General features: G+C 43.5%; 1 protein-coding gene across 3 annotated transcripts in view; it reads left to right on the top strand.

Annotated features, from left to right (window-relative positions):
- The first annotated feature begins 6,773 nt into the window (after positions 1-6,773).
- Positions 6,774-11,622, top strand: part of MXRA7 (matrix remodeling associated 7) — a 50,376-nt gene continuing 45,527 nt past the window's right edge. For all 3 annotated transcript variants that reach the window (XM_088458215.1, XM_088458216.1, XM_088458217.1), the window contains exon 1: positions 6,774-7,211. In XM_088458215.1, coding sequence (XP_088314341.1) covers positions 6,831-7,211 — 381 coding nt within the window. In that variant the 5' untranslated portion in view covers positions 6,774-6,830. The remainder of the gene's footprint in view (positions 7,212-11,622) is intronic.

Genomic DNA, 11,622 nt, shown 5'->3' with positions numbered 1-11,622 from the left:
TTATCAAGTTCCCATAATTCTGTTGGTCTTGGCCAAAGTCCTGCAAAGACACTTCCTTGCAAATAGGCACCCACTGTGCCTCAGTCTCACTCCCCTCCTGCTGCTCACTGGCCAGGGAGGGTGTTACAGCCACCAAACTTTGGGACACAGCAGAGCTTGGCTCCTGGGACACCTCTGATGTGGATCTTCTTCTGTCATCATGCCATGTAACCACCTCTTGTAATAATGGAAAGTCCCGACCTAGGATAAGTGGGTAGGGTGGTCTGGTGGCTACTGCGGCTACCACCTTCAGAGATCGCCCTTTTATCACTATCGGGAGGTGCACTCCGGGGCATTCTATTACATCACCATTGTCACGGCTGCCAACACTTGAGACTCCTGGGAGGAGGCAGGCCTACTAGGCACAATAAACTGAGGTGGCTTTAGGAATGACCTTTTCATGAAATCTCGATAGCACGGAATAAAAGTAAATAGAATTTATTCACAGGAGAAATATAATAGCAACGTCTCACATAAAGTCTCAACAACACTGAGGTTCACATAAACAATAATGAGTATAGGAGAAAACCCCCCATATAGTCTTTAACACAGAAAAGTTAATATGGTAAGGAACCCCGAGTCCAGTATGAGGCTAACACCTCAGGATGGTATCGAGGAGCTTCACCTGGGTGGAACCCTGTAGTGATGGAGATCCGGAGCAGAGTGAGCCCTGTGATTCGGTGAAAGACGGAGCAGGGTTGAGCCTTGTGATGCTGTGAGGTTGAAGTAGGGTTGAGCCATGTGATTGCAATGAGGTCGAAGCAGGGTTGAGCCCTGTGGTGCGATGAGGTCAGAGCAGGGTTGAGCCCTGTGATGCGATGAGGTCGGAGCAGGGTTGAGCCCTGTGAAGCGGTGAGGTCGGAGCAGGGTTGAGCCCTGTGATGCGGTGAGGTCGGAGCAGGGTTGAGCCCTGTGATGCGATGAGGTTGAAGCAGGGTTGAGCCCTGTGAAGCGGTGTGGTTCCCGGGAACAGGGTTGAGCCCTGCGGTGTAACTAGAATCTGGAGCGGGGTTGAGACCTGCGATGCAGTGATGATAACTGTAACGGTGCAGTTGACAACTGTAATGAAGATGGTTTCGATGTCCCCAGGAATGAAAGGCAATAGGCAAAGTAAATAGTGCAGCAAAAGGTGAAACCACAGCAGTGGAGCAGAAAGCAATACTTAGGCAATGGCTATGCTGAGCTCTGTAGTGCGGCTGGTAACTGGCATCAGAAGTTTAGCTGGAACATGAGCCGAGATATAGCAAAGTTCACAGCAACCCACAGGCACAGCAGGGATCTGGCAGGAGTCCAAGAAGGACCTGAAAGTAACGTTGCACAGACACTGAGACACATTTAGTAACAGGCTTTATACTAGAGGTCCGTGATCCATAGGAAGTTCAGAACATGTGACCCAAATGGAATCAGGTTTGAAATAATGAGCAACCTAGGAATCCCACAACCTGACAACACCTTGGAAACAGATGATCACTTTAACTCTCTATTCCCTGTATGTGAAGAACACCAGCAAGCAGGATAGCTCCTCCAACGACCACAAAGGAACTTTGGAAAAAGTAATCTATCTTTATGTACTGAAATAGTCGCAGTCCTGACAGTACCCCTTCCCCCCCCCCCCCCCCCCGTTTTTGGGTGGTCTCCGAACACCCACCAGGTTTTAAAGGGAATTTAGCATGAAAATTACGTATCAACTTAGGAGCATGGACATCAGAGTCTTTAATCCAAGATCTCTCCTCCGGGCCGTAACCCTTCCAGTCTACAAGGTATTGGAATTGATTTTGCTTATGTGAATCCAGAATCTTATCGATCTCAAACTCCACACCTCGAGCAGTTGTTATGGGAGATACTTTAGGCAAACTGTCATGAAATCGATTAAGAATCAATGGTCTAAGCAAGGAGACATGAAAGGAGTTAGGTACACGCATAGTTGGAGGTAACTGTAACTTACATGCCACTGGGTTGATCATTTTTATAATATGAAAAGGACCAATATACCGGGGAGCAAACTTCATAGTAGGTACTTTAAGTCAAAGATTTCTAGTAGACAACCAGACACAATCTCCAACAGAGTATTTAGGAACAGCCGAACGTTTTCTAATAGCAAAGACCTTATAATTATGAGAGGCTTTCCTAAGACACTTATGTACCTGTCTCCAAATTCCCAAAAAATGTTGGAGGGTAGCTTTGGCTGCTAGAACATCCACTGTAGGAATTGACTGAAGCTCAGGAACTCGAGGATGCCGACCAGAATTCGTGAAACAAGGTCTTACACCTGTAGCAGACGAATAATGAAAGTTATAAGCAAACTCAGCCCAAGGTAAGAAATCCATCCAATCATCTTGAGAAGAAGAAATATACATTCTCAAGAAGGTCTCCAACTCCTGGTTCACTCTTTCGGTTTGTCCATTTGACTGAGGGTGATATGCAGAAGAAAACTGTAATTTAATTTGCAATGTTGAACATAAAGCCCTCCAAAACCGAGCAACAAACTGGACACCCCGATCAGACACTATCTCAGAAGGAAGTCCATGAAGACAAAATATCTCTTTGATAAATATTTGTGCTAATTTGGGGGCTGATGGAATTCGAGCCAAAGGACAAAAATGAGCCATCTTGGTAAAACGATCCACTACTATCCAAATAACTGTACACCCCCTAGACTCAGGAAGATCTGTAATAAAATCCATGGAAAGATGGGTCCATGGTTGGGTGGGAATGGGTAGTGGATGGAGAGGACCAGCTGTAGACTGCCGGGAGGACTTTTGTTGTATACACTTATAACAAGAACGTATAAACTCTTGGACATCTTTTTTCATGGAAAACCACCAATAGGAACGTTGCAAAAATTAGTACATTTTATGAACCCCTTGATGTCCAGAGAAACGAGAATTATGAGCCCAGGAAAGAAGTTTACCTCTAACTCTGGTGCCACAAATATCTTCCCAGGAGGAGGATCAGGAGAGATGGAAATTGAAGAAAAAGCCAAAGGGTTTATTATAGGGTACCTTTGATCCTCATTTTGTTCTTTCTCTTCCAACATTGAGCGTGAAAGTGCATCTGCCTTTTAATTCAATGAACCTGGACGATACCTGAGGACAAAATCAAAACGAGAAAAAAGAGTGCCCAACGAGCTTGTCGTGGGTTCAGACAATGGGCAGTTTTCAAATACAACAAATTTTTATGGTCTGTAAAAATAGTAACAGGGTGCTTTGCGCCTTCTAATAAATATCTCCATTCCTCCAAAGCTAACTTAATAGCTAACAACTCTTGGTCCCCGATGGAGTAATTACTCTCAGAACTAGGCAACCACTTCTAGCATAAATGGCTTCTCAACATCAGGTTGAAGTAGAATGGGGGCCGTGGAAAATGCATCTTTGAGAGTCTGAAAGGCATCCAATGCCTCTGGGGACCACACTTTGGGATTAGCCCCTTTTTGTCATAGCAGTAATTGGAGCTACAATCGTTGAAAATGCTTTGATAAACTTTCTGTAATAATTGGCAAAGCCTAAAAATCTCTGAATAGACTTTAATGAAGTGGGCAAAACCCAATCTTGAATAGCCTTTAACTTCTCAGGGTCCATCTGAAGTTCAGAACCGGAAATGATATACCTCAAAAAGGGTATCACTGGGACTTCAAAAACACACTTGGAGATCTTACCATGAAGCTTATTAGCTCGAAGACGACTTAATACCTCTTTAATATGGGTACGATGATCAGAAAGATTCCTGGAAAAATGCAAAATATCATCAAGATAAACAATAACAAACTGATAAAGTATATCTCGGAAAATTTCATTCACAAACTCCTGGAACACCGCAGGATCATTACATAAACCAAAAGGCATGATGAGGTTCTCATCATGGCCATCTCGCGTATTAAATGCAGTTTTCCACTCATCACCCTCTTTAACTCTGATGAAGTTGTAAGCTCCCTTTAGATCAAGTTTAGTAAACAGTCGATACCCCTTAACTCTGTCAAACAATTCTGTAATGAGAGGCAAAGGATATTTATTTTTTACCGTGATCTCATTTAGACCTCTAAAGTTGATACATGGACGAAGACCACCTTCTTTTTTCTTTACAAAAAAGAAGCCCACTCCAGCGGGAGATGAAGAAGGCCTGATAAACCCCTTTCGTAGGTTATCTTGCACATATTCTGACATGGCTTGAGTCTCAGGAACAGAGAGGGTATACTTGACCTTTGGGTGGCATTTTACTAGGAATAAGTTCAATAGGGCAATTCCAGGGACGATGCGGTGGAAGTTCGTCTGCCGCCTGCTCAGAAAATACATCAGCAAATTCATGATAAGGCTGCTACTTTCACTTCAGCCAATGGTACCACAGGAATCAAACAATTTAATTTGCATTTAGGACTCCAAGAAAGAATTTGAGAACAAGTCCAATCAATATGAGGGTTATGTAGAGTTAACCATGGTAAACCAAGAACTACAGTCAGGTGCATAAATATTGGGACATTGACAGAATTTTCATATTTTGGCCTCTATTCACCACCACAATGGCTTTGAAATGAAACAAACAAGATGTTCTTTAACTGCAGACTTTCAGATTTAATTTGAGGGTAATTACATCCAAATCAGGTGAACGGTGTAGGAATTACAACGGTTTCTATATGTGCCTCCCACTTTTTTAGCCACATACACAGGAATTAAGAGTTTTTTTTATTAGCATATACACATGGACAGATTAGCACTATGAACAATTGCTGTTTTATGGCTGGCCTGCCACACTCACCTACCCAGCTGCTAGTAATGCTACTCAGACTCATCAAGCCGCTGTGCAGCGGGTAGCATCCTGCAATGTGTCTCACTTCCGCTGTGGGTGGATCCGGTCACTGTATCTGGGCTCTTGCTGCGTAGTATCCAGCAAGGATTTGGGTGCCAAATTTGACAAGAATACATAGACCTGGTAAAATCCAACAGATGTTTATTTTCTCATCACAGGCAGGAATACAGGACAGTGCAGTTTTCATAGGCAAGATGTTACAGGCTGGTAAACAGAATCTTCCAAACAGTGATACAGTTCTTTTAGTGGACTCACAGGTCCAGGATCCCTAACACTAGTCACCCCCGGGCTTATAACCTGGGCGACTACTTCACCGTCAGGATCAGTGTCCCAGTGTCTCTGCAGCTCTTTCACCAGCCTCACATAGGTGTCTGTAATCTGCTGCCTTTCCAGACTCTGATTGAGGCAACAACTGAACTGGACCCTTCAGTCCTACTGCCTTTGCTCTGCCAAACCTGAGACATCTGGTCATTCCATATTCACTTCATGTTCACTTCATGTGGAATAATGCTGACCCTGTCAGAATAAATAAATATATATATATTTTTATTTATTTCATATTTTTGTTAAATTATGTGTGGATATATATTTCTATAGAGAAAACATATCCTATGTCTGATGTTACATGACCTACAGTTGTTTTCCCAATATTGTGAGGCAACCAATAAATATATATGTTGATGTATATATCATATATGGGCAGCACAGAATGTGTAATGGTTAGCATTACTGCCTCACAGCACTGAGGTCGTGGGTTCGATTCCGACCACAGCCCTACCTGTGTGGAATTTGTATATACTCCCTGTGCTTGCGTGGCTTCCTTTCGGGTACTCCGGTTTCCTCCCATACTCCAAAAATATACTGGTAGGTTAATTGACTCCCAACAAACATTAACCCTAGTGTGTATGTGTGTGCGGATGTGATAGAGAACATAGATTGTAAGCTCCATTGGGGCAGGGACTGATTACCAACTATTCTCTGTAAAGCGTTGCGGAATATGTGTGCGCTATATAAATAACTGGGAACAAATAATACACATCCAAGCCATGGCAAATGTCTGGTCTATGTGCTTCACACACCCCTGCCCTGAATTGTACCTATGCAGATTGATGTGCTGCCATAAAAGTCACTATTCTGTATAGAAAGAGGAAGTAGCCCTCCTCGTTGGCTACATCTATTACTAGGTTGATAAAGGCATGGCTATTGCAATGACAAGTTTTGTTTGCTTCTGCCTTTTTAACCTTATTTTTTATTTTCTCAACATTACAGCAGCTACAAGGGAATAGTGTTTAGTAGAGAGTTATAGATTATATAGTTCACATTTGTTAATGCAGTGTTTGAACATAACATACAAATTCCTCTTACATTTCTGTCTTTCTCCCATAAAAAAAAAAAAGCACAATTAACAAAAAATCATGTACTGTATTTTCATGGTTTGGCCACTTCCATGAATAATGTTTAATGCCAGCTTGTTATATAAAGCTGACCATATAATATTTTAACTTATCTTAAAAATGTAGACTGATGTGTCATAATCCTGTTCTTTAATTGTGCGTTGCTGTATGATGTTGCTGTTACATAAAGCAGAATAATTATCATAAATAGGGTATCTGAAGTTTGGCTGGCTGTTTGATGTCTAAAAAGTCTAAGTACAATTAAAAGTAGCTGATGCTTGAGTTAAAAGAGCTTTTCAGCACATGTAAAGGCTAACAAAGTCAATAAAACCACTTAGGTTAAAAATAATGCAGTGCACTTCAGGTTTTAATAAGACGTGCAAGAAGACTTGATGGGTTTGTACTGCCTGTCTTGTTACACAGCAGCACACTATGGGTAGGCGGAGAGTTGGAGTGTGATGGATCCTAAAGGAAGAGGAAGGGCCAGTGCAATGACAGCTGTGTTGTGGATGGATAGCTGGGAGGAGAGAGAGAGGATTAGTCTGTACAGCAGCTTCTGCCAGAAGAGAGAACAAAAGCCTTCTCTTCCCAATCAGCATGGATCAAGACGTGGACTTCTCAATTACAATTCCTCTGGTTTTCACTGCACTAGCAGTCATCTTAGCCACCGTTTTAATCAAACTCTACTCTGCAGGAGGAAAGCAGCCGTCTGAGGTAGTCCAAGAAGAAGAAGAAGAGGAGGAGGAGGAGGAGGAGAGAGTGACAGAACCTTTAGAAAAAGAAGAGAAAGTCAACAAGGATAATGTAGCAGAGGATGAAGGGAGTAAGAGGACTGAAAGGGAGGCAATCCAAGTGGAAGATGTTGGGACAGTTGAGGAGTTGCCAGAGGCAAAAGTGAAGGAGATAGAGAAAGATGAGTGTGCAGCCAAAGAGAGGACCCCATCCAGCCAATCTAGTCAGGAAGAGGAGGACAGTAAGGTAAGACTGTAGATACAATACCCTTTCAGTTACAGACAGAAAGTAACAACATGCTAAATATAGTATGTAACGTTCAACTTCATTGCCTAGACCAAAGAGCTTGTATTGCTTCTAATGGGCATATTCCCAACTCACATGGCAGATATATGCCAGTTGGAATACCCCTTTATTTGTACAAGCTGGTGGGATGTCCCATGGGCACTTTGAGTTGATTCCATTTTAAATGGCGCTTCCAAGATATCTTAAACGATGTTAGGTGAGTAAAAATGTTCACTAAAAGCATTCCATGTTTCATGTCTAAGTTCATTTTATTTTTAACTAGTGGGTAGCACAAAAGGGCCCACTTAAAATGGCTGCAGATGGACTAATGGTGCCAGCGTGTAACTGGCATCCAGACAGTGCATAGTTGTCTGTACCCGCCCTGGCTGACTGGCTGTGTAAGTGGATTTTCAATATGTTTTGTTACTGGACAAAATGATGTCACAACGGTCAGTTCATCCAGTCCTAATGGGGTGCACCTCCTACACAGCTGTAAATGTAATTATAAATGTATTATACAGCACTTGGTGTGGAGGAATGGAGTTGCAGTGGAGCAGTAGTGTTCACAGGGAATAAAAGGTGGTGTAGTTTAATCTATCAGAAGTATTTTACTTTAGGAAGTACAAAAATATTTACTTTTTATTTTGTTCACCCAAGTGAATACATGTTTGTTTGTGCAGATTGTACTGTGTGATTTTTTTCTGAATGTCCAGTCTGTTTATATCTGCACTTGTCTCTGTTTGTACATCTGGAGAATAGTGGAATGTGTAACAGATTGAAATGTGTTTGTATAGCTCTCTGTCTCTCACCTTCCTAAGTTCACTTGTGTTGTTAGTGTTCTGCCCCTTATGTCAGTCTGTCTGGCCTAGTTTATGATGTTAAATTCTGCCCTCTGGCTTTGGAATTTTGGTCTCATACACAGGAGCAGTCTCATTTCCTGTCCACATTCCTACCCAGTAACCCATTCCCTTCGTACTGTGAGGCATCACCGGCTTCTCAAACTGCAAAAGTATTAAGGGCAAAATAAGAACATTTTATAGAGGATCTGAAACTATGCAACGATTTCTCCTACATGCAGACCGTACAAAATGCACATTATATAATTATTATTTGAGCATATTGCAGCCTTTATTTAAAATAAAATTGTTAAGCATTTAAACATATATAGAGCAAAAGTTAGTACATCCACTAATCAGTGTTTAATAATACAGTTACTTCCTCAGAAGCTGAGAGATTAGAAGCCAGCAGAATCTGTAAACACTGGGTGGTGTCAAATTAGATGGCAAAAAGCCATGTTTGATACATCTGCTTTGTTGGCTGGTCATAATGAATACAGCTGTTTCACAAGATATAACATTACATAACCATGGTGTTGTAGAGATGCCTTATTTGGCATATGTGTTACAGTCACACTCATACCTATAAGTTCTTACTGTTGTACGGCATACTTGCCAACTCTCCCTGTCAGGGAGACCCCCTGAAATTGTAGCAATCTCCCTGACTCCCTGAAGAGTCTAGCAAACTCCCTGGTTGCACCTTACCCCCATTATGTAGCGGTTATATACTTAGGGTGGGTGGGGGGATCAGAGATACGTATATACAGTGGCGGAACTAGAGAGTGGTGGGCCCAGGTGCAAGAATATGCATTGGTCCCCCCCCCGCCCATTCCTGCCCCAATACCCCCAGCATGTCAGCCTCATTCTCTCCCCCACCAGTCCCAGCATGTCAGCTTCATTCCCCCCACCCAACTCCAGCATGTCAGCCTCATTCCCCCCACCCAACCCCAGCATGTCAGCCTCATTCCCCCCACCCAACCCCAGTGTGTCAGCCTCATTCTCCCCCCCAGCCCCAGCATGTCAGCCTCATTCTCCCCACCCAACCCAGCATGTCAGCCTCATTCCCCCACCCAACCCCAGTGTGTCAGTCTCATTCTCCCTCCCAGCATGTCAGCCTCATTCTCCCCCCCAGCCCCAACAAGTCAGCCTCATTCTCCCCCCCAGCCCCAACAAGTCAGCCTCATTCTCCCCCCCAGCCCCAGCATGTCAGCCTCATTCTCCCCCCCAGCATGTCAGCCTCATTCTCCCCCCCCAGCATGTCAGCCTCATTCTCCCCCCCCAGCATGTCAGCCTCATTCTCCCCCCCAGCATGTCAGCCTCATTCTCCCCCCCCAGCATGTCAGCCTCATTCTCCCCCCCCAGCATGTCAGCCTCATTCTCCCCCCCCCAGCATGTCAGCCTCATTCTCCTCCTCCAGCATGTCAGCCTCATTCTCCCCCCTAGCATGTCAGCCTCATTCTCCCCCCAGCATGTCAGCCTCACTCTCCCCCCTCAGTCCCAGCATGTCAGCCTCGTTCTCCACGCGCACCGTGTCAAAACACGGTGACACGGTGCGCGTTGGGGTGTCTGTCATGTTGGAGCCGGAGCGGCCGAAGCGGGCCCGCTCCGGCTTCAACCATTTACTTAATGGGAACCGGGTCGGCGGGCAGCGGTGCTGTCGGATGCAGATGGCCATGGGCCCCTGCACCAAAGCACCGCTTTTTTTTTCCTATCGGCAAGGGGGCATGGCCACACCTCCTGCTATTAGGCCACGCCCCCTATTACCGGGGCCCGCCACGGCTCTTGGCGGGCCTGAAGGCACCAGCTGCACCGCCACTAGTTCTGCCCCTGCGTATATATACATTCAAATAGTATAATCAGTGCCATTTACCTGCATTGGTTATAGGGCACAATGATCCCTATGGCTAAATGCATTTTCATATAAGGTTTCTCTTGGCCACTTATATGGAACCTCTTGTAATACACAATACATGAGCAAGTCCTGAAAAGTATCAGTGTGTTTTGATCAACAAGGAGATCTTACTAACTGCTTTGGGTCTCATTTAGATTTGGATGTAAATACATTTTATGGCACACTCAGATGTAGCAGTACGCGTCCACTTCACCACCACGCTCATAGATGTTGCTTTCACATTCTCCCTGAAATACTTTTTCAAAATTAGGCATGTATGTTGTACCGTCATTTAAATCTTTATCCGCTGTGAAATATCACATGGGTAGCCCAAGTGGATATGATTCAATTGTGATAGCAGTTACCCTCGTTGTATCTCAATGTACTAAGCGATTGGCTGATATCTCCAATGACATTGCAGCTTGTGTGGCCAGCTTTACCTTCTGCTGTGATCTGATGCGCTCTCCGGTTTCTCCACCCTGGGAATAAAGTGTTTGCATCAGGCTTACCTACCCTCCCGATTTGGCCGGGAGCCTCCCGAATATCGTGTGCCGCTCCCAGACCCCCAGAAAAGTAGACAGGCCTCCCGCAGTAACGATAGAAATGAATTGCGTCATCCTGGCCCCGCCCCCTGCTTCACAATGTCGTTAATTTCAGCATTGTGAAGAGGGGACGAGGCCATGATGATGCGATCTCACAGTCACGTCCCCGCCCTGCCCCCAATACTTCATCATCACCCAGCCACGCCCCCCCCGGAAGGAGGGTGCTGAATGTCGGCAAGTATGGTGTACATTCAGGCAAAAGTCTCTTTATTCGGCCCATCAAAAGGAGGAACATGAAGGGGTATATACCACAAATCCACATTAATGCATATAAGGTTTATCTAGTACTTAAGGCCCTATGTATCAAAGCTTGATGAGAGATAAAATTGTGAGATATAAATCACCAACCAATCAGCTTCTAACTTACATTTTATAGGTTGTGTTTGAAAAATGAAAGGAGCTGATTGGTTAATACTTTTTCTCTCACAATTTTATCTCTCATCAAGCTTTGATTCATAGGCCCATAAATCCTATTTTTATTACCTGGATAAAGTGACTTTTACAAGCGTGTGAACTGAATGATAATTCCTTTTTTCTATGAAATAATCTACTATGACAATATTATTTACTAAACAAGATATTTCATTATGGAGACAACACAAATATTAAAATAAATCTAGAAACATAAATTGAAAGCGGATGTAAGAATCCACTGCTTGGTGGAACTAAAATTGTGAAGACAATAATTGGATCTAACACCCCCCTCCCAGATAGTAGTTACTGCAGGCAATACCTGTAGGTAGCTATGTTTATTACCACGAATGTTATTTGTTGTTGTTTTTTTTATTGCACTTCAACAACAGATGTTTCCCATCATTCTTGTGTAAGTTGGGAACTCCTAAACAGCTGCTATTTTTGGATCCTAATCTTTGATGTGTTCACTAAGTTTTTTGCAGTGCTGCTTTATTGTTTTCCATAAAATTTAGTACATAATTAGAATAAATAAACTCAGATAGCTTCAGTCAGACCCATTTTCCTTCTGCAAGAAGCCACAAAGCTTATGCATTTCACTTTATTATTTATGCAGCGAATGTATTTTGTTG

This window comes from Taudactylus pleione, unplaced genomic scaffold, assembly GCF_031769625.1.
Source record: "Taudactylus pleione unplaced genomic scaffold, aTauple2 ptg000817l, whole genome shotgun sequence".
NCBI lineage: Eukaryota > Metazoa > Chordata > Amphibia > Anura > Myobatrachidae > Taudactylus > Taudactylus pleione.
Note: the sequence above shows the minus strand (reverse complement) of the source record. Positions and strands in the feature narration are given on the sequence as shown.